The sequence below is a fragment of the Siphateles boraxobius genome, unplaced genomic scaffold (assembly GCF_051911475.1).
Source record: "Siphateles boraxobius isolate OS27281-9 unplaced genomic scaffold, OSU_SipBor_1 31, whole genome shotgun sequence".
Lineage (NCBI taxonomy): Eukaryota > Metazoa > Chordata > Actinopteri > Cypriniformes > Leuciscidae > Siphateles > Siphateles boraxobius.
This window is the reverse complement of record NW_027508931.1, coordinates 16,596,208-16,617,369: the sequence shown is the minus strand read 5'-3', so window position 1 is coordinate 16,617,369 and position 21,162 is coordinate 16,596,208. Positions and strand designations below refer to the sequence as shown.

Below are 21,162 nucleotides of genomic sequence, written 5' to 3'. Positions count from 1 at the left end.
CATGCTACGGTTTCGTAGATTTCTTGAAAACTTGAAGAGTCTGTAGGTTTATTTGTATAGGTTGTATAGTATTTACAGTCATTACGTTCCTCTGTATATTGCATGAATGACGGGTGGTTGGGCAGATATTGTGTTTTGCGGTAGGTGGTATGCCATACGGAACCGTTGCCACCGAAACTGCATATTAACGCACCAGTGGGGCTCGACAGCCTTAGTCAAACGGGTTGGCGCGTACTGTTGGGTTGCGGAGAGATTGTGAGATTGTGGTTAGGTCTCAGCAGCAACTGTTGGTTTATTTGTATAGGTTGTATAGTATTTACAGTCATTACGTTCCTGTGTATATTGCATGAATGACGGGTGGTTGGGCAGATATTGTGTTTTGTGGTAGGTGGAACCGGTGGAACGGAACCGTTGCCACTGAAACTGCATATTAAAGCACCAGTGGGGCTCGACAGCCTTAGTCAAACGGGTTGGCGCGTATGGTTGGGTTGCGGAGAGATTGTGAGATGGAAGAGGCAAGAGGGAAGTAGAGGTCCGTAAGCTGGGCTGAGTTGAGTTAGGGGCAGGGGGGGGGTTACTCTGGGACGCCAGAGTCACTGTCGAGCCCTCTTGAGGTGTCGTGGGCTAGTCGACGAAACACTGAGGACGGAAGGTGCCCACTTGAAGACCCTAGAGATGTTCCCTACTCCGCTCAATCCAGAGGGTTGTTATGGGGGGAACGCACTGTGGTTGCAGCCGTTGTGTGTGCTGACGCGCAATACACTGCAGCTATTAACACCAGACAGAAGGAGATTCATGTCACCAGATGGAAAGAAGCGTAAATGGATGGAGAAGCATAGGTTATTGTAAAGCTACGTCTTAGTTGGTGATTATCTTGGCGAAAGCCGAGTACAAATCAGCATGAAGTTTTAACACCTACTCTCGTGTAATGGAAATCAACTAACAATGAATTTCAAAGATTAATAAAAACTGTAACAAATGTATTGCACTTTGTTAGTTAGTTTGTAAAATGTTAGCGTTGTTAGAAACACATTGTTTTGTGTGTGTGTAGGGAATCTACACTCAGAAGAGGGTGGACCCTCAGAAAGTGAAGGAGGAAGTTGTGGATTTTGCTCGTTATAAGTGGCCTTTGTTATTCTCAAGATTCTACGAGGCCTTTAAATTCTCAGGTATTTCTTGCACAATTTATGTCACATTAATAAGGTTCTTGTGTTTTGTTCTGCATGTTTACAGATGGGTTTGATATATTGAATCTGTTTGAAGGTCCAAGCCTACCCAAGAATGACGTGATAGTGGCTGTAAACTGGACAGGCGTTTACTTTGTGGACGAGCAAGAGCAGGTTCTTTTGGAGCTTTCTTTCCCAGAGATCACCGGTGTGTCCAGCAGCAGGTACGGGTTTCACTGAGTCTTGTTGGCAGGTTTGACATGATTTGAGCTTTGAAGATAAAAGCCTCTGTGTTTGCTAGAGGGGGGAAGCTTCAGGCCCAGAGCTTCACGTTAGCCACCATCAAAGCAGAGGAGTACACGTTCACCTCTAATAATGCAGAGGACATCCGGGACCTGGTGGTCACCTTCCTAGAGGGTCTCAGGAAGAGATCCAAGTTTGTTGTGGCCTTACAGGACAACCCCAGTCCAGGTTAAAGAAGCACAAACACATCATATCAATGGACTTTTACACTTTTTTTCCTCTCATTTAAACGAATAAATCTTTAAAATACATGTCCAGATTAAATTTCAGCCAAAAATCAATAGTAAAATGAAGAAATTATATTTTGCATGAAGAAAATAAAGCCTATTTTAGGGTCCAGAAAGAAAAAAATATATATAATTATATTTTCATTATATCTAATTGAATATTTCATCCCAAAATCAAAAGATTTTGCATTAAAAATAAAACCTATTTTAAGGCCCGTCCCAAATCAAAAGAAAATAATATGACATTTTTATATATGAACATAAAACCTAAGGCCCATATAAAAATCTTTTTTTCCAAGCCTATTTAGGACCTAGATCCTATTTTAGTCCAAAATCAAAAGAAAATGGTAACAATTTACAATAAGGTTTCTTTTGTTAACATTAGTTAACTAGAACTAACGATTGACAATACTTCTACAACATTTATTAATATCAGTTAATGTTAATTTCAAGATTACTGCATTTTTAAATTAAATTAATAAATGTTGTAAAAAATATATTGCTCACTGTTAGTTCATATTAGTTAATACATTGACTAATATTGACAAATGAGACGTTATTGTAAGATGTTACCAAGAAAATATGATTTTTTTTTATTCATAAAGAAAATAAAGCCTATTTTAAGAGCATTAAGATTTTTTATGTTCGTGTATTTTTTTTTCATGACAATTAAGCACATTTAATGAGGAAAAATATCTCGTTCTCTATATTAAATTATAATAATATTTTGTAATAAATTATAAAATAATAAATAAAACTGTCTGGTCACAATACATAAAATTGTATTTTTATTTTGTTTTTTATTTATTTTACTTTATTTGATTTGATATCTGACTGACATTTCTTTAGCATGACTTACAGTCGTTCTCTTCATTCATGCAACTCGTTCATCCTGATCAGCTGGCGATGATTCGACATTCCTGAGCTTTCTAAAAGGCGACCTGATTCTGCTGGACCAGGACACGGGGGAGCAGGTCATGATGTCAGGCTGGGCCCACGGGATCAACGACAGAACCAAACAGAAAGGAGATTTCCCTGCTGACTGTGTTTATGTGCTGCCCACAGTCGTTAGACCTGCACCTGAAATCGTGGTACTGATTTTTTCAATATTATGTTCAGAGGTCGTTGCATATTTATCATTTCAGTCTTGTATGATTCATGTCTCTACTTAAACCTTCTCCCTTTCTCTGTCCCTGTCTTGTGTTCTCTCTCTCTCTCTTGTGCACTCTCTGTGACTTTACGGCTCAGGCTTTGGTTACCATGACACCAGACCAACGTCAGGAGTCAATCCGGATTTCCCATGTCCCTATAACAGAGTCGGAGGAGAGGATAAAGCCGTACACTCTGGAGGAATTCTCATATGACTACTTCAGGTGAACAGACCACTTCTGTCCCTGTTTTAAATAATAAAATACATAGTTATGCTGCAATCAGGACTCTTACTAAAAGTCTTTAGTTTTGATTTGATTTTAAAGGCAATGCAAAATTGTCCCCCTTTACTTTCTTAATACATGTTCTTGGTCTTATTGTGCATTATGCATCTTTCCAGGTTTTTCTAAAGAAAATACAATTTAATTTAACAAAGAAATCAAAGAATATACACAATTAAATGCAAATGGGTATACATGACCCTCATTGACCCTGGACCCTCTCCACTCATCCAGGCCTCCTCCCAAACACACTCTCAGTAGAGTGATGATCACCAAGAACCGCGGGAAGGACAAACTGTGGAGCTGTACTCGAGAACCCATCAAACAGGCCCTTCTGAAGAAGTGTGTGGGCCATGAGGAGCTTTCCCAGGAGGCCTGCATGGCTTTCATTGATATCCTTCAGAAAACAACACAGATGTATGAAAAATATAAATCATATCTTTTTTTTGCATATTTTGGGCTGACCTGGGTCTTGAAATAGACTTTATTTTCTGTATTCAAAATACACACACAGACACAGCCTGTGTGTGTTTTTAATACAGAAAATAAAGCCTATTTCAATAGGCTTGAATTTTTATTTTTATTTTTTTCCTGAAATATGACCTGGGCCCTAAAATAGGTTTTATTTTCTGTATGCAAAATATAATTTCTTTTTGTTTCTTTTAATTTTGCCCTGAAACATGACCTATGCCCAAAAATAGGAGTTATTTTAAATATTAAAAATGTTCTTTTGCTAGAGAGTAATGTGATTTAATTTGGTTTTATTCTTAAAGTCCCCCTGTGGTGAAAATCAAGTTTTTAATGTTGTTTATATGTCCATGTTGTGTTTTTAATAAGCTTTAAGAAAAACCATGTTCAAATTCAGAAATCAACACCATTGCTGAGTATTTTCTCTTTAAAACTGCAGTGAACCAGAGACAGTCTCAAAAACGCAGTTTGAAATCGCTGGTGTTTCTGACGTCACAAACTATATTGTAACCAATCAGGCCAACGTGTGATCGTCTGAGCTGGTGTGAGTGAGTGGAGGCGGGGCTAATTTGCATATTCATAGAACTGCATATACTAAATTAGGGAAGCGTGTAGAGTTACATTCAAGCTATTTTAAGACATGAAAAAATTTTTTTTTAAATATGTCATTTTGGTGATGTGATTAAAGATGAGTTTTAAGGGATAACATTATTGATTACATGGGGACTTTAACACTAGAAGTTCTTGGGTATTATCTTCTTTCTGAACGTTAATCATCCTTGACCTGCTCTCCTGCACCAATAATGAAGTATATGGGCGATTATCCATCCAAGCGGACACGCTCTGTGAATGAGCTCACGGATCAGATCTTCGAGAGTGCGCTAAAGGCAGAGCCTCTTAAAGACGAGATCTTCTGCCAGATACTCAAACAAATGACTGACAACCACGTCAAGTATGTCTCTCCTTTACAAATATAGCCAGACGCTGTGATTTCTTCCAATGAGCTCTACCGTTTTAAAAGAAGTCAGGCTGCATTTATTTGATCAAAAATGCTGTAATATTGTGAAATAGTATTGCAATTTGAATTAAGTGTTTTCTATTTTAATACATTTTATAATGTAATTTATTATTGTGATGTAAAGCTGAATTTTCAGCATCATTACTCCAGTTTTCAGTGTCACATGATCCTTCAGAAATCATTCTAATATGCTGATTTGCTGCTCAAGAAACATTTCTTCTTCTTATTTTTATTATCAATGTTGAAAACAGTTGTGCTGCTTCAGATATTTTTTTAAAACTGTGATACTTTTTAGTATTCTTAGATTAATAGAAAGTTCAAAAGAATTTGAAATATAAATCTTTTGTAATATTATAAAAGTCTTTACTGTCACTTTTGATCAATTTAATGCATCCTTGCAGAATGAAGGTTTTAATTTCTTAATGACCTCAAACTTTAGCACAGTATTGTATGTTCTGCTCGCTGTCATTCATATCTGCAATGTTATGTCTGTTTGTGTAGGTACAGTGAGGAGAAGGGATGGGAGTTGCTTTGGCTGTGTGCTGGTCTCTTTCCTCCCAGTAACGTCCTCTTACCACATGTCCAGAGGTTTCTACAGTCGAAGAAACATCACCCGTTGGCTCCTGACTGCATGCAGAGACTGCAGAAAGCTTTACGGTGACAACACTCCCTCACCTCACGTACAATTGCATGTACATGCACAAGCAGGCCTGCATATATTGTATCTAGAGCCTATTTATATTGCAAAGATAGTCGTATCTGAATTAGCATATACTGTATACCACACAAAAAGAGCCTTTACAAAAGGAGCATTTAGGCCATGTCAGAAGCATTTAGTTTGTTGAACTGGATTAGATGGGGCACTTCTAGGACTGCTTATTTAAGTGAAAGTGAAAGTGAAAGTGACACTTGATGGCGTCTTTGTGGCGTCAAAGTGACTTTGACCACTGCATTTAACCCATCCAAGTAAGTGCAAACACACTTTAGGAGCAGAGTAGTGAGTAGTGAACGCACACACACACTGCAAACGTGGATACACACACCCGGAGCAGCGGGCAGACTTGAGTGGCGCCCGGGGAGCGATTGGGGGTTAGGTGCCTTGCTCAAGGAAACCTCTGTCATATTCCTGCCGGTACTGGAATCGAACCAGCAACCTTTGGGTCACCAGTCCAACTCTGTTACCATTTACAGTTTACAGTTTAGAATGGTTACAGCTGTTTTCTTCCTTCATATAACTTATTTATCCTGATCAGCTGGTGATATTTCAATGCTTTTGGAGAAGCAAAGACAACATAAACTCTTAAACATATGGTGCATTCAAGTCACGTCAGAAAGATCGCATTTACGACCAAATTCGACAAAGCCATAATTATATGTTAATTATGGAAACTCTTTGAGCCCCAAAGTAGGATGTGTGAGTGAAAAAACATGGCAGAACCAATGGATGCAACTTCTGTGGTTGACGGTAAATTTGTTGAAATACTGTATATATAAAAAAAATGTTTTGCCCATTTAGAATAAATCTACCTAAACTAAGTTACCTAAACAAAATACAGTAGTATTGCACAATTAAGATAAAATGCATAACGATTCAATTTTGCAGTGGCTTCATAAATAATTAAAATCATTAAAAAATACATTTCTGTAGCTCAAACAGTAGAGCAACGCCAGGGCCATGTGTTCGATTCCCAGGGAATCCATCAACTATATTCAAGGTATACATTTTATCAAAGTCGCTTCGGTTAAAATCATTTGCAAAAAAGTAAATGCATAAATGTAAAAAAAAAAGGGAAAAAAGGCCTGGTGTGCATTTTTGTGTTCTTCACTTTGTAGTTTATTTTTGTTTGTAATTAAGAATTAATTGTAATTGTTTGTTTGTAATCCTGTACAGCAGTGTTGGGTGTAATGCATTACTAAGTTATTAATTACTGTCATTTAATTATTCCCTTGAAAAAGTACAGTAAGGGATTACTCTTAATTTTTCTGTTTTTAATTAGTTACTTCTGATGTAAATGCATTAAATACTGTATAGACTAGAACAATTCTATATAAAACAATAGAGGATTTAACATCAAAATATAAGGTCTAATGTTAAAATGTATGTTTACCTTCTCCCTTTAAAAACTTTGGTAAGTTCAAGAATAATTCATGCAATTTTATAATTTTATTTGAAAGAATTAAAAGAGCCGTTTCATGTCAATCTTTGTATTGTTCAACTGGTCGAGATTAATACGGGATTTACAAAGTAATAAGTAATCCAATACTTTGTAGAGATAGTTATTTGTACAGTAATCTTATTAGTTGTAATTGAAGATGTAAATAGCCGCTTGTAATGAATCACTTTTTCACTAACCAAAGTGACTTGAACACACCTGCTGTCGTATTTACGAATTAACAACTTGAACGCCAATACTCGTAAAATGACTCTTCCTGAAGCTTACTCATTATTCCCGCAGGCTCCTTCACTTACGATTATGTTCTTTCTGCAGTGTGCAATTAAGCAGTTTTGTCTTGATATTGTGTCCTTTTTATCTCTTTCACACTGTTTTTCTTTTCTGTGAGCTCCATTCTGAGGTTTATTTTTGATGCTTTCTAGTTCTGATGAATATGAGACATCTGGGAGGAGTATGAGGAGTTTTATAGTGTGAATGACTCATCGTGGACGCCATATGTTTGTTTGTGTGCAGGAACGGATCCCGAAAATATCCCCCTCATCTGGTGGAGGTGGAGGCTATTCAGCACAAGACCACACAGATCTTTCATAAAGTGTACTTCCCTGATGACACAGATGAGGTGAGATAGGCTTTCATATGCTTATGACTCATCAAACATATTGGGATCTTGCTGTTTTGACAGTGATTCAGAGGTGGCGATGATATTCTGAGAATTGTTTATGAATGCTAAAGTCAGAAATGACAGCTTCACATTTCTGCTTTTAACGCTGTAAAGCCTGACATGAAGTAAAAATCATATTAATTTAAAAGGTTTTTCTTTAAATGGATACATCAGGCTTTTATGGCTCATATAGAATCATATTGTGAGAATTTGGTGAAAAAAGACAGCTCAATTTTATTCATAGGCCCAAACTGAGCAAAAATATGCAATTTGGTGCAGTTGCCGATATTTTTGACGAAAAAGTAAGATTATCGCTCAATGTAAATCAACAAGATTTTTATAACAGTATAGCGACTACTTATATAAAATGCATATAAATATCAGTTGTCGCTCCACATCTGCCAATAATATGTCTTAGATAATATATATACGCTTAGTTTTATGATCAACAGAGAAACAATGCAATGCAATATTGATGATTGAGGGATGAACAAATAAACATTGATTAAAAGCCTGATGGATCATATTTAACACTCGCAGAAAAATCATGTTATATGCGAGTGTTAAAAATGATCCATCAGGTTTTTAATCAGTTTATTTGTTTATTTCTAGCAATATAAAAGCTGTATACTGTAGTTAAATATAAAAGCAATTTTTTTCATTTACTTTCACAGCATACAAGCGCGTGTGGACCTTAAGGTGGACGTTTTTAGAATTACACTAAAAGACTTTTTACTTGCTAATAAAAGTATTAACTATCAATCAAACGACAGAAGGCATGTAGTAGATTGTGTAGAACAGGCTTTTCAGCATCATTTTGGTCATGTTGATCATTTGATCATCACTATGATACATTAGGTTTTATAGGGTCAACCCCTCCTGGAATATTCCTTTAAATGCATCTGGAAGTGTTGGATGCGGTCTTTGGATGGGTAAAGAAGACAGACTATGAAAGGTTCCCGTTGTCTGTTTTCAGGCGTTTGAGGTGGAGTCCAGCACAAAGGCCAAAGACTTCTGCCTGAACATCTCCACCAGACTGCTGCTCAAATCACCTGAAGGCTTCAGTCTGTTTGTCAAGATCTCCGATAAGGTAAAAATCACACTGTGAGGAAGAACAGCATCTGTGGGATTTCACATGTTCCTTAATCTTTTGACCTTGAACTATTTTTCATGCCTGACCAACTCTAACCGTTAGCTAGGTAGGTTATGGGAATACAATAGTATACAATTCCTATCAAGATGTATATAATATTATTTGATCTGGTTTTATGCATTATAGGTGATAAGTGTACCTGAGGGTGATTTCTTCTTTGACTTTGTCCGCCATTTGACAGACTGGATCAAGAAAGCAAGACCCGCTAAAGAAGGTACAGCCGGGAATTCTTCTGCACTACTCTCTCATGTGTACTAACAAAACATTACATTTGGAATTATTTGAATGTAGATTTTTTTGTGTTTTTGAAAGAGAAAAGCTAAGGCTGCATTTATTTGATCAAAAATACAGTAAATACTGTTCTCTATTTGAATATGTTTAAATGTAATTTACTCCTGTGATGCAAAGCTGAATTTTCAGCATCATTACTCCAGTCTTCAGTGTCACATGATCCTTCAGAAATCATTCTAATATGCTGATTTGCTGCTCAAGAAAAATTTCTTATTATTATTATCAATGTTGAAATCAGTTGTGCTGCTTCATGTTTTTGTGGAAACCTTGATAAAAAAAAAATCTGGATTCTATGAAAAAAAAAAAGCATTTATTTGCAACATTGCAAGGGTCTGAACTGTCACTTTTGATTAATTTTACACATCCTTGCTGAATAAAAGTATTATTTTGTTGGGAAAAAAAATTTCTGACCCCAAACCTTTGAAGTGCCATGGTTTTACAATCGCTGTATCCTCTGCCAAAGTGTAGTTTTGTATTTTTAGGAAAAGGGTAGCAGAATGAAAGCATGCTCAGTAAGTAAACACTGTAACGTAATGGCTCTTCCTCTGATGTTCAGGTATAGTGCCTTCATTGACCTACCAGGTGTTTTTCATGAAGAAGCTGTGGACGACCACAGTCCCAGGCAAAGACTCCTTCGCAGACTCCATCTTTCATTATTATCAGGTGAGCTTCATAAACATCCAAATACTACATCATGAAACCATAGACACTGGGATAAAAGCCTGAATTATATATATCAGCTTATCTTTATAACACTTCCCATGTAAAGGAACTTCCTAAGTATCTGCGTGGATACCACAAATGCTCCAGAGAAGAGGTTTTCCAGCTCGGCGCTCTGATCTACCGGGTCAAATTTGAGGATGACAAATCCCACTTTCCCAGTATTCCCAAGATGCTGAAGGAGCTGATTCCTCAAGACCTGATTCGCCAGCTCTCGCCTGACGACTGGAAAAGGGTTTGTGTCACACTTTCAATGGCTGTGTGCGTCATTGAAATACACATCCTTGTAGTTGTATTGACAAAATATACAGTCAAACCAAACATTTTTTTATTAGTGGGTGCAGGACACTATAGTTAATTAATGTAATTGAGGATAGCAAAATAAAGGAAACTGACATATTATACCCAAAAATTCTTCATACAGCGGACTATCAGTAAAATTTATAAAAATTTGGGACCAAAAATTATTCAGACACTTTGACCTCATCATGTTTTGCATAAGTGATTTTTCTTTATTTGCTAATGCAACCTTTTTACACCACAGACTGAACAAAATTAAGCATTGCTTGGTAATTGATTGACCTAAATTGGTATTATCTAATTGTGTATTTAAATTTAACAGCTGACAGCTATTCAACCTAATTCATTTGTGAGACAGTCTAAAAGAACGATGGCCAAAACCAGTGAAATATCAACATATTTGATAACTTTGATAAATTTGTCTTCTTGCCATATTTTATTACCATTTGTGATTAATCTGTGATAATGTGAGAAATGTTGAAGGTGTCTGAATACATTTTGGTTTGACTGTACATCATTTTTATGAACCAATTGACTTGTCCTCATCTGTTTTTTCTCTTGTTGCAGTCGATTGTGGCGTTCTTCAACAGACAAGCTGGGAAATCAAGGGAGGAAGCCAAGCTGCTGTTTCTGAAGCTCATTTTCAAATGGCCCACGTTTGGTTCTGCCTTTTTTGAAGTGAAGGTAACAGAGCTATATGAACTTGTAGTTTGGAAAGCTGGCATTTTCCTACTAGCTATAAGCTTTTGGAGCTCAGTGTTCAGCATGTGCTCCAGATCTGTCTTCTTTTTTTCTTTGGATGGACCAATCAGTCTCTTTTGATATTTTTATATTTGCAGCAAACCACCGAGCCACACTTCCCTGAGATCCTGCTGATAGCCATCAACAAATATGGAGTCAGCCTAATCAACCCCAAGAACAAGGTGTGTTTTCTTTCTCTTTTTGCTGTTTTGACTGTTTTGACTATGTAAGTAAATGTTTTTATAGTCTGAAACGTGCTGTGACTTGTATTCCAACGCAACTTATAAAATTCAATTAATGTCAAGCACACAAAATATGACCAGAGTGCAAACATTTGGATTGGGGCAGTTTATTTGTATCGCGTATTTCCACATGCCGATAGTTTCAGTTCCGCATTGAAATTCACTTAGGCTTGATATTTTCGTTTATAATGAATTGCACTACAATTTATAATTGTCTTGTACTTACATTTTTCATTCTTGTTCGGTTGTGAATACTTGGTAAAATGTGTACTATTGTGTTAACATTTTATTGACTAAAAATGCATTAGAACACGTTCATCTCGAAGACGAGTTTGTTCAGAATTAGCTACATATAGCAGGTCGGCTGACTCGATTTCCTTCTCATGCATTCCCGGAGCGTCACAGTGCATTTCCTTGTTGAAGCCTAGCGTCTATTGACTTCAATGGGGCTGCTTTCAACAGTTTTTTTCAGTGCTTCGAAACTAAACGGTTATTGGATAAATGCTGTGACGGACGCTCAGCATCTCTGGGGAGAATGGAGGAGTGGGCGGGGAGGGTTATTATTGGAGGGTCTGTCGAAAGACTGCATCTCCTTTTGATTGACAGCGATTTTGCACTATAAAAAGTCGCTGACGCTGAAGCTATTCGAACTCAGTCCCATCGCGGATTTTGCAAGTGTACTCAAAAGACAAACTGCTGTAACCCATTTCTTGGTATTTGCTTGGTGAAATTGGTTACCAATTTTCATCATACATTTCACACATTTATACACCACATTCCTTGTTTCAGTTTAACCTAATTCCCACATTTCCTCCGTCGAGTTTAATATCTTTTTTTAGATCGTTTGTTTATTCATTCATTTATACATACAGCTTCCCCTCTTTGAAAGACCAGCAGCTGCCATATACAGTATATATATATACAGTATATATAAAATAGTATCTCGATGATACTAAAATAATGATGATATATTATGCGATTAATCGACTTGACAGCACAAATATATCAGTATAATATATGTGTCTATAAAATTGATATATCATATATATGTTTGTGTGGGTATTTACAGAAAAAAAGCCAGAAACAGAAATGATGAATGAAGACCCGGAGTCAGAATTATAATAAATTAAATTAAAGTTTTACTGAAGATAGTTTGCAGTTTCATCTGCAAAAGTCAGACTCACTTCAAGACTCACACAGGAGTTCGTAGGCCGCCCCGCTTGCAGTTACAAAGATCACAGCAGTTATACCATACACCAAGGTCTCAAGCATATACTGTAGACTGAAGCATATCTCCATGGATTATGCAGCTGACACTCAGACCCTGAAGTTAGGCACGCCGTGACCTTCCAGGTCGCAGATTTGGGTTGCTGGACGCCAGCCTGTCCAGAACAACAACTCAGTATTTTTGGTTACAGGTTAAGGAACCACTGGCATTATTGGAGATCGACTAACACACACACACACTGACACACAGCTTTTCCAAGGTTGGATTTGGCCAGGCTCTAACTATAAACAGGAGAGTCCTCTCAAAACATCAAGATAATGCGTTCTTTCTCTCGTTGAAGACATTTCTCAAACAAAAAACGAGTCCATATTTAATTTCTGGAAGCTGGGGTAAATGAGCAAGCACTGTTACTGCATTCAGATATCAAATACAGACATTATCGAAAATGTTCTTTTCATGTATTCTTTAATCACACTGGTAACTTCTGTAACTAAGTAAAATCTCATAAGCCTAGAGAAGTCATTCAACTCATGTGATGTATAAAATGAATTAATACCTTGATTATAATCACTCATTACACATACCTTTAAGTAGCAGTGGATTCCAAAATCCATCCACTTCAATATGTACAGTAGTCAACATTTGAAGTGGATCAAAACCTTTCATCAAAATACATGGATTTTGAACAATACCCGTTCTTGTCTTAGGACAACTTATATATACACAGACATATATATATATATATAAATTTAATTATGTTGAGTGTTTTGTCTTTTTTATTATTCATTGTCTTTTTAATATGTGTATATATTTTTTTTATATTTTTTAGTTATTGTAGTATAAAGTTAAACTAAATGAGAAATGTTGCTTCGGCAACTAGCTAAAATAAAACAACTAGAATACATTGCAAACAAAATAAGTGTAGTTTTATTTTAGTATTATTTATATAGTATTGTATGCTTTTATTTTATATTTTCCTATTTTAGTTTTACAAAATGTATGTGCGTTTGTCATTTTTATTCGTTTTTTTATATAATTTTAGGTAACGTTTATTTTTTTATTTTATTTCAAGCAACAATTTTGAATGGTGTGTTTCCAGTGTTTTTGCTCTCTGTACTGATCCCAGTGTGCAGTGATGTTTGCGTTTCCTCTTTCCTTGATCCGCAGGATATTTTAACCACATATCCCTTCACGAAGATTTCCAACTGGAGCAGCGGGAACACGTACTTCCACATCACTATCGGGAACCTGGTTCAGGGCAGCAAACTTCTGTGTGAGACGTCACTAGTGAGAGAAACTCTACTTGCTCTACAATGGAAAATAGCAGCACAGTTGCATCATACTTTTTTAATGAGGTTCATGAATGATTTAATAAAGAAAATTTGATTTACAAAAATGTTTTCTTCATAACAGGGCTACAAAATGGATGACCTGTTGACGTCCTACATTAGCCAGATGTTGACCACCATGAGCAAGCAGCGAAACTCCCGCGGCCACAGCAAGTGAACGTTTGATTGGCGTGAGGCGGTGGAGCTGGTGCGTCTGCTGCGCCCTATTGGTCGGCCCTGTAGCTGGGGGCGGGCCTTCGCGTCCCAGCTGTGGCGAATGAGCCGCACCCCCTCTGCCAGCTCTCAGGGCTCCGTGTACCCCGATGAAGACTCTACATCCGCCTCCAGTGAGGATGACTACCTCTGAGCAAAGCTGAAGGGACTTTGCCTCCTCGGAAATGGCGTGACGAACCTGATTTATGTCTCTTTTGTTGGATGGTTTGCTCCAGAATATGTATTCTATGACTTAATGCACAATTTAGGTACCATTTAATACGTTTTGTGAAATCCAGCCGAGTCAAACATGCATCGCAAAGCGTTCATCAACATTTTGGAAGTTTTCGCTGTATTCCTCACAATCACTGCAGTGAACAAACAGTATTTGGGTTCTTTAGGTGGTAAACAACACTGTTAATGCACAAGAAAAATACTTGCCTGAGTTTCTGGGGGTTTTGACAGAATTCGAGAATTCTGTGATTTCAATTTAAGTTTTTAAAATGTTATTAAACTGCATGCCTTACTACTTTTTTTTTTCTTTTTTTTTAATATTGGTAACTTTTTACAAGCTTGAAAAATTGTTACATGTTCAACATTCATGCAGCTATGACTTGTGTACGTGTACATTAGGAAGGAAAAAAGGAAAGGTAAAATACATGGCCTTATTTAAATATTGCATCCCTAGAAACAAGCCGAGAAATGTTTCAGATCGTATTTCACCCATTTCAAGCAAAGTAATTATATTTTGCATACAGGAAAATGAAATGTTTTTTGAAAGCTAGTTGTAGAAGTCTATTGGTTGCACTGTCTTTACTGTATGATTTAAAAAAAAAAAAAAAACTATTACTTTCTAAAGTGCATTATAGTGTATAAAAATGTCCAGAAGCACTGGGCTTAATTGAGGTGAAAAAAAATTTAGTAGGCATTATATACCGTATACCATAAAAAATATAAAAAAAACAATCTTCATGCTTTTGAAAACAAGATTCAATGTCAAATTTAATTTTGTCTTTCTTTGAAATGATATTGGGTTGAAATGTGACCAAGACATGTTTCCACGAGATTCGCCCAGTAGCTGATAAATAGATACGCTAGAATGACGCTGCAGTTTTCCATTTTTGAAACTGTTGATGCTTGTGTATATTGGAAGAGTAGCTTTGATCTGTTAGACTTTTTATTCAGTTATTTATGGCCTTTATTTGCACCAATATGTCCTTCAGCACAATTATTTAACTGACTCACTGTAACACCAGAAACTAACCTGAACTACAGAACACGTCTGTTTTTTATGTTTTTGTGTGGTAAAGTTCTGACTACTGTTATTTTGCCACTCTTTTATGTAACGCACCAGTTTAGTTATAAATAAAATTTTATAAGAAACATTCCTGAAAAAAGTGCACTGTTTATAACAAACTAAACATGGGTTCAACATTTCTGTGATGTGATGCTGATATTCTCACATATAGATCAAACCTTTTGTAAAGATACGTATTGAGGCATATTTTGAGTCTGCTAAAAATATTTTTATTTAGGCTATTAGTGCTGATGATAGAGTAACAAAAAGAGACAACAAAAAGAAATCTGATAATATCAGATCAGAATATCATTTAAGGTCAGTTTACAATCATATTTACAGTCTTAAGTTACATCGAAAGATTAAGTAAATAGAAATCACGCTAGGCATTGCGTTTTATACAGGCAGGAATGTTGCAGCATCCCATGAAAAGAGCAAGAAAACATGTATACAATCCAGCGCTCAGTGTTTTAACATGCTGCATGTCTGCGGTACGATGAGGAGCTCACGCATGATCACTTCCAAAATAAAGACATCTCCAAGTTCATCAGTAGCCTTGTGTTATCAGAGGCTGATGAAATCGAGCACTTCTATATAACTCAAGAAGTAGCAATTCCTAGATCTTTCGAATTCAGATTGTCTGTTTGGCTTTTTATCGTCTTCCTGATTGTAAATGTTTGTCAAATTGATCACACCATGCAGTGGATCTGACATCTTAAATATTTCCAAAACACTATTTTACCATGCGTCATTCTGCAGTAATCAGGCTTGCGTTGAAAAATAGGCAAATTCTGTCTTTGATAAGAACGAACTTCACAGAAGCAAAAGAAGCTGGATATTCGATTCATCTTATGCCACCAATTCAGAAAATAATTGGTCAAATACATTTGATATTTTTAACAAAATATCACTACCATATGTTTTCTATGAATTACCTCTCAGAGTACCATGTAAACACCATGGTACATGAATTTCAAGGTACTGCCAAAGTATAAACCCCAGAATATATACTGTATATATATATTGCACGATGATGCTGATATAGCGATGATGCTGACGGCGCTGGAGCTCAAGGTGGTCTTGACAGAGATCTGAGATCACAGATCTCTCCGTTGTCTTTTCAGATGGGCGGTTCCTCAGAAATGGTGGGCAGATTGGGAGTGAGGGGCGACCTCTGAGCCTCTCCACGGACACTGATGCTGGAGATGGACCAGACGTCGCTCAGCTCTGCCGCACAGGAGAGGGAGAGAGACGATAACGGCTCAGTAATGAGAGTGATGGAGGGTCAGATGGGTACAGGGAGGCCATGCACAGGGGGAACATGCACAGGGTCCAGGGAGAGTGACGGCCCGTCAAAGAACAGCGGGTTCCAGCGGATGCCTTGGACCTCAGACCGTTCTACAGCACAGAGAGTCACATTCAAACAGCGCCACAGGACACACAACTAGGGTTTCTGGGACGATTGCTGGAATTTTTCTGCTTCACCTTTGCTTAGAAATGGTTTACTTTTTAAATCAGGGATTTCCAAATATTTTGTATAAATATATACACATTATATATACACACAGGATATATATTTTATATGTAATGTGTATCATGTACTATTTACATAATACATATTGCATGTCAACCATAACACACACACACAAATGAGTACACAAGAACATTCTGGCTGTGTTCAGAATGGAAAACGTAGTATACACTGTGTACTGCTTTTTTAAAGCACCATGTAGCAAGGGTACAATATGCAACAATAATATAAATCATTTATCAGAAATAAATGTACTTATTTTGCATTTCAATTTTTGTCATTAGATAAAATAACTGGCAAGGAGGATGCGTTAAAATCATGTTTGGCTTAGGTTGACCAAAGATACAGTATCACACACGCACACAGTGTGTTCTGTTGTATATTGCAGATTTGGCAACAGTTGTATGATCGTCTGCCATTCTGAAAATAGCCCCCAATCTGTACAGCACACGCAGGACGACGACGTGCCAAAACCATGGCCAATGAGAGACTTTGAGACAAAAATGAACAACTTACCAGTCCTGAACTTGCTGTACGGTCCATTCTCATTCACCGGTCTACTACCGGACCAGAAGGGTAAACCTCGCTCACGCCACCTGGAGGAGGAACACCACACGCTCAATTTATCACATCACAGCAAACACAACGTTGGCATGGTTGCTTTTTTAAGCCTTCAATTTGAATTTTGAGGAAGAACATTGGAAAAGACATGGAATAACATGCTTTTAATAAAATGATGGGAAGAAATCTCTTCTTAATCTAACAAATAAACAGTGGCCTGAAAATAGAATACCAAAGGTGTTGGTATAAAATGGTACTTTTTCCAGAGGTTTGTTAAATTTTTAAAATGCTTTTTAAGGCTATAATGTTGTTACCCATAATCTATGTTTTGGGACATACTGTAATTGATGCAATTCTAATCTTGCATACTCTTTGCGAGATATTAATCAGATATTATGCAAATTTGATCTGGAAGATTTTTAACCGGTTGACAGCCCTATTTGAAAACAGATCTGAACTTAAATGGCTGTAATTCATGAATGTATTGGAATACAGACTTAAGTTGGTCTCTTTTTAAAGACACTACAGATTATTGCAGAAGTAAAAAAAAATGTTTTTAAAAAGTGTAAAACCGTTCTAGACGCTTAATGTTGCTCTAAAGCAAATGCACAGAACTAAACATTTTATATTTTATCCAAAATATATATTTTACAAAATAATTTGTACTCTAAGATTGCTAGAAAATCAAAGCCGCACGTCTAACCAAGTTGTGTTCCAAATTTGAAGTTGATATCACAAAAATTGAGCATCATCTATTCATCATCTATTGTGTTACCTTGGAAACAGTACTTTGAGTGTTTAAGCTTTCGAATGCAGCCTAATTTAAAATGATTGCTAAAATATGTGATTGGGAAAAAAGCACAAAAAAAAGTGTGCCAATTGTCCCAATACTGGGACATTGACAGTTCCCAGATTACAAATACTTGAACGTGTAATGCACGTATGTGATTAGGTTTGAAACTCAACACCAGGTTAGTGGAAGCAGAACTCACCAGTGGAATATGAAAACAACAGTGATGAAGAAAGCAGAGACAATATCTGTCAGGATCCACATCAGACTGTATTCGTCTGGAGTCTGCGCCAGGATTTGTGAGGAAAAGAATCGTCATGGTCCTTCGAATCATAGAGTTGAATATTTGTGATCTCAATGCAAGGCTCAACTCACCATGAGGAACAGGGGGCGCTGCAGTTTCTTAAGGATGTGCAGGGCGTTGGTAGTGACCGAATGAACGCCGGCGCACCATGCCAGTGAATATAACCATGGCTGACTGATCACGTACAGGTTAGTGCTGATGTTCACAGAGGCGTACTTTCTGAAATCAGAATCACATTTAGCGGACTGCGTTTCAGTTTCAGACTTTAATTGTAAAGCTTTTCTCTGCAATGCACCAGAAGATTACATTAGAAGACGAAAAGCAAGAAAAATATCTAATGTGAGTGTGTTCATTTGTGCCATCAAGGTAAAATGTGTTTTCCTTTTAGTGTCAACTTTAAAAAAAAATAGTATGCAGAAATGTAGAGAAGCTGAGAGAATCGACAATCATCAGGGATGCATTGTTTATATCTCAGAGGAAAGATGTGCATCTTTGTTTTAAGTAGAATTATTTGAATTACAATAGTATTTAACAATATTTCTTATTGTGTATGTGTGTGTGTGTGTTATATATATATATACACACATATATATACACACACACATATATACACATATATATATATATATATATATATATACACACACACACACTAACCTAAAGGATTATTAGGAGCACCTGTTCAATTTCTCATTAATGCAATTATCTAATCAACCAATCACATGGCAGTTGCTTCAATGCAGTTAGGGGTGTGGTCCTGGTCAAGACAATCTCCTGAACTCCAAACTGAATCTCAGAATGGGAAAGAAAGGTGATTTAAGCGATTTTGATCGTGGCATGGTTGTTGGTGCCAGACGAGCCGGTCTGAGTATTTCACAATCTGCTCAGTTACTGGGATTTTCACGCACATCCATTTCTAGCGTTTACAAAGAATGGTGTGAAAAGGGAAAAACATCCAGTATGCGGCAGTCTTGTGGTTGAAAATGCCTTGTTGATGCTATAGGTCAGAGGAGAATGGGCCGACTGATTCAAGCTGATAGAAGAGCAACTTTGACTGAAATAACCACTCGTTACAACCGAGGTATGCAGCAAAGCATTTGTGAAGCCACAACACGCACAACCTTGAGGCGGATGGGCTACAACAGCAGAAGACCCCACCGGGTACCACTCATCTCCACTACAAATAGGAAAAAGAGGCTGCGATTTGCAAGAGCACACCAAAATTTGAAAGTTGAAGACTGGAAAAATGTTGCCTGGTCTGATGAGTCTCGATTTCTGTTGAGACATTCAGATGGTAGAGTCAGAATTTGGCGTAAACAAAATGAGAACATGGATCCATCATGCCTTTTTACCGCTGTGCAGGCTGGTGGTGCTGGTGTAATGGTGTGGGAGATGTTTTCTTAGAACACTTTAGGCCCCTTAGTGCCAATTGGGCATCGTTTAAATGCCACGGCATTGTTGAGCATTGTTTCTGACCATGTCCATCCCTTTATGGCCACCATGTACCCATCCTCTGATGGCTACTTCCAGCAGGATAATGCACCATGTCACAAAGCTTGAATCATTTCAAATTGGTTTCTTGAACATGACAATGAGTTCACAGTACAAAAATGGCCCCCACAGTCACCAGATCTCAACCCAATAGAGCATCTTTGGGATGTGGTGGAAAGGGAGCTTCGTGCCCTGGATGTGCATCCCACAAATCTCCATCAACTGCAAGATGCTATCCTATCAATATGGGCCAACATTTCTAAAGAATGCTTTCAGCACCTTGTTGAATCAATGCCACGTAGAATTAAGGCAGTTCCGAAGGCGAAAGGGGGTCAAACACAGTATTAGTATGGTGTTCCTAATAATCCTTTAGGTGAGTGTGTATATATATATACACATATATATATATACACACACACATACACACACACACACACACACACACACACACACACACACACACACACACACACACACACACACATACACACACACACACACACACACACACACACACACACACACACACACACACTAGGTGGCTGTTGAATGCTTGAATCTTTATTGGTGTGCAATTATTATCAGGGAAACGCACGGCTAAAGTAGTTCCAGGCAGGTCTTGACGGCATTATAGTTATATATCACCTCACCAAAAGATTTCAGTTATTTAAAAGGTTTTATTTTACAGCATACAAAACCCACAACGACACTAACAGAGCAAATAAATATAGTAAACAATAGGATAAAAACAACAAATTATTTCCATGTTTTTGCCACAAAATTGCGTTTTATTATGCACGGACAGCACATACGCTCTCTCCACTCAAACACACACACATACAGTACGAACACAGAAACATGTTGACAGCGCTGCTCTGACGATTTTATCAGTAAAATAGTTAACAACTTAAAAGCTACAAGACATTTCTCACTAGCGATGTAATACCGGCGCTGTTCATGGAGCAGACACAGAACACTTACAGTTTCACTATTAGTAGAAACGCTGATGTCAAACACTGTTGAAGACGCACACACTCGGGTAATTCACATACTCATGATCAATCTCTCTCTCTCTATAACTGCATTAGTCTGATATCAGTGGCTCAAGCCTTTGTCACTAGCTCTAAAATGACGTTTTGGAATGAGCAACAGAGGTTTGGGACTAGTTGAATAAGAACTTAGTCAACCCAAGAGCGTTTTAAGGACAAAACCTGACTAATGTCTTGAAATACATCCTCTGAACAATGTGAGATGTAGTAGCCGTAGTATAAGTGTAATAATTGACTCCGGGCCATTGAATTATTGAAAAATAATGCAGGCGACAACCTGACATACCTGATCTGATCCTGTGACATGTAGCTGTAATGGAGGTTGAGTCGGACTATATGTTCCTCCTGCAGCTCCTCGATAGACGCATGATCTCCAGACGTCTGCTGCAACTCTGGATCCAGCTCCTGTACAACACTCCTCTGATCGGCCGGCAGCCACAGCACCTACCAGAAAACAGGCCAAAAAAACACACCAC

The 21,162-nt window shown here is 37.4% G+C and overlaps 3 protein-coding genes across 8 annotated transcripts in view; 1 reads left to right on the top strand and 2 right to left on the bottom strand.

Moving 5' to 3' along the window:
• myo7aa (myosin VIIAa) overlaps positions 1-15,060 on the top strand; it is a 55,508-nt gene extending 40,448 nt beyond the window's left edge. For both annotated transcript variants that reach the window (XM_077193925.1, XM_077193924.1), the window contains 17 exons: positions 1,052-1,169; positions 1,264-1,390; positions 1,468-1,637; positions 2,597-2,787; positions 2,945-3,069; positions 3,361-3,518; positions 4,393-4,546; positions 5,114-5,269; positions 7,300-7,405; positions 8,424-8,537; positions 8,727-8,814; positions 9,448-9,554; positions 9,661-9,846; positions 10,479-10,595; positions 10,751-10,834; positions 13,290-13,409; positions 13,536-15,060. In XM_077193925.1, coding sequence (XP_077050040.1) covers positions 1,052-1,169; positions 1,264-1,390; positions 1,468-1,637; positions 2,597-2,787; positions 2,945-3,069; positions 3,361-3,518; positions 4,393-4,546; positions 5,114-5,269; positions 7,300-7,405; positions 8,424-8,537; positions 8,727-8,814; positions 9,448-9,554; positions 9,661-9,846; positions 10,479-10,595; positions 10,751-10,834; positions 13,290-13,409; positions 13,536-13,628 — 2,214 coding nt within the window. In that variant the 3' untranslated portion in view covers positions 13,629-15,060. The remainder of the gene's footprint in view (positions 1-1,051; positions 1,170-1,263; positions 1,391-1,467; positions 1,638-2,596; positions 2,788-2,944; positions 3,070-3,360; positions 3,519-4,392; positions 4,547-5,113; positions 5,270-7,299; positions 7,406-8,423; positions 8,538-8,726; positions 8,815-9,447; positions 9,555-9,660; positions 9,847-10,478; positions 10,596-10,750; positions 10,835-13,289; positions 13,410-13,535) is intronic.
• LOC143696984 (uncharacterized) overlaps positions 1-21,162 on the bottom strand; it is a 118,773-nt gene that overhangs the window by 86,793 nt on the left and 10,818 nt on the right. The window lies entirely within an intron of this gene.
• Positions 15,168-21,162, bottom strand: part of gdpd4a (glycerophosphodiester phosphodiesterase domain containing 4a) — a 34,074-nt gene continuing 28,079 nt past the window's right edge. For 3 of the 5 annotated variants that reach the window (XM_077193932.1, XM_077193931.1, XM_077193930.1), the window contains 5 exons: positions 20,973-21,130; positions 18,218-18,365; positions 18,045-18,127; positions 17,008-17,087; positions 15,168-16,187 (listed from right to left, as the gene is read on the bottom strand). In XM_077193932.1, the coding sequence (XP_077050047.1) occupies positions 16,081-16,187; positions 17,008-17,087; positions 18,045-18,127; positions 18,218-18,365; positions 20,973-21,130 (576 nt within the window). In that variant the 3' untranslated portion in view covers positions 15,168-16,080. Of the gene's footprint in view, positions 16,359-17,007; positions 17,088-18,044; positions 18,128-18,217; positions 18,366-20,972; positions 21,131-21,162 lie in introns of all 5 variants that reach the window. The other 2 variants (XM_077193929.1, XM_077193928.1) reach the window with 1 other exon arrangement.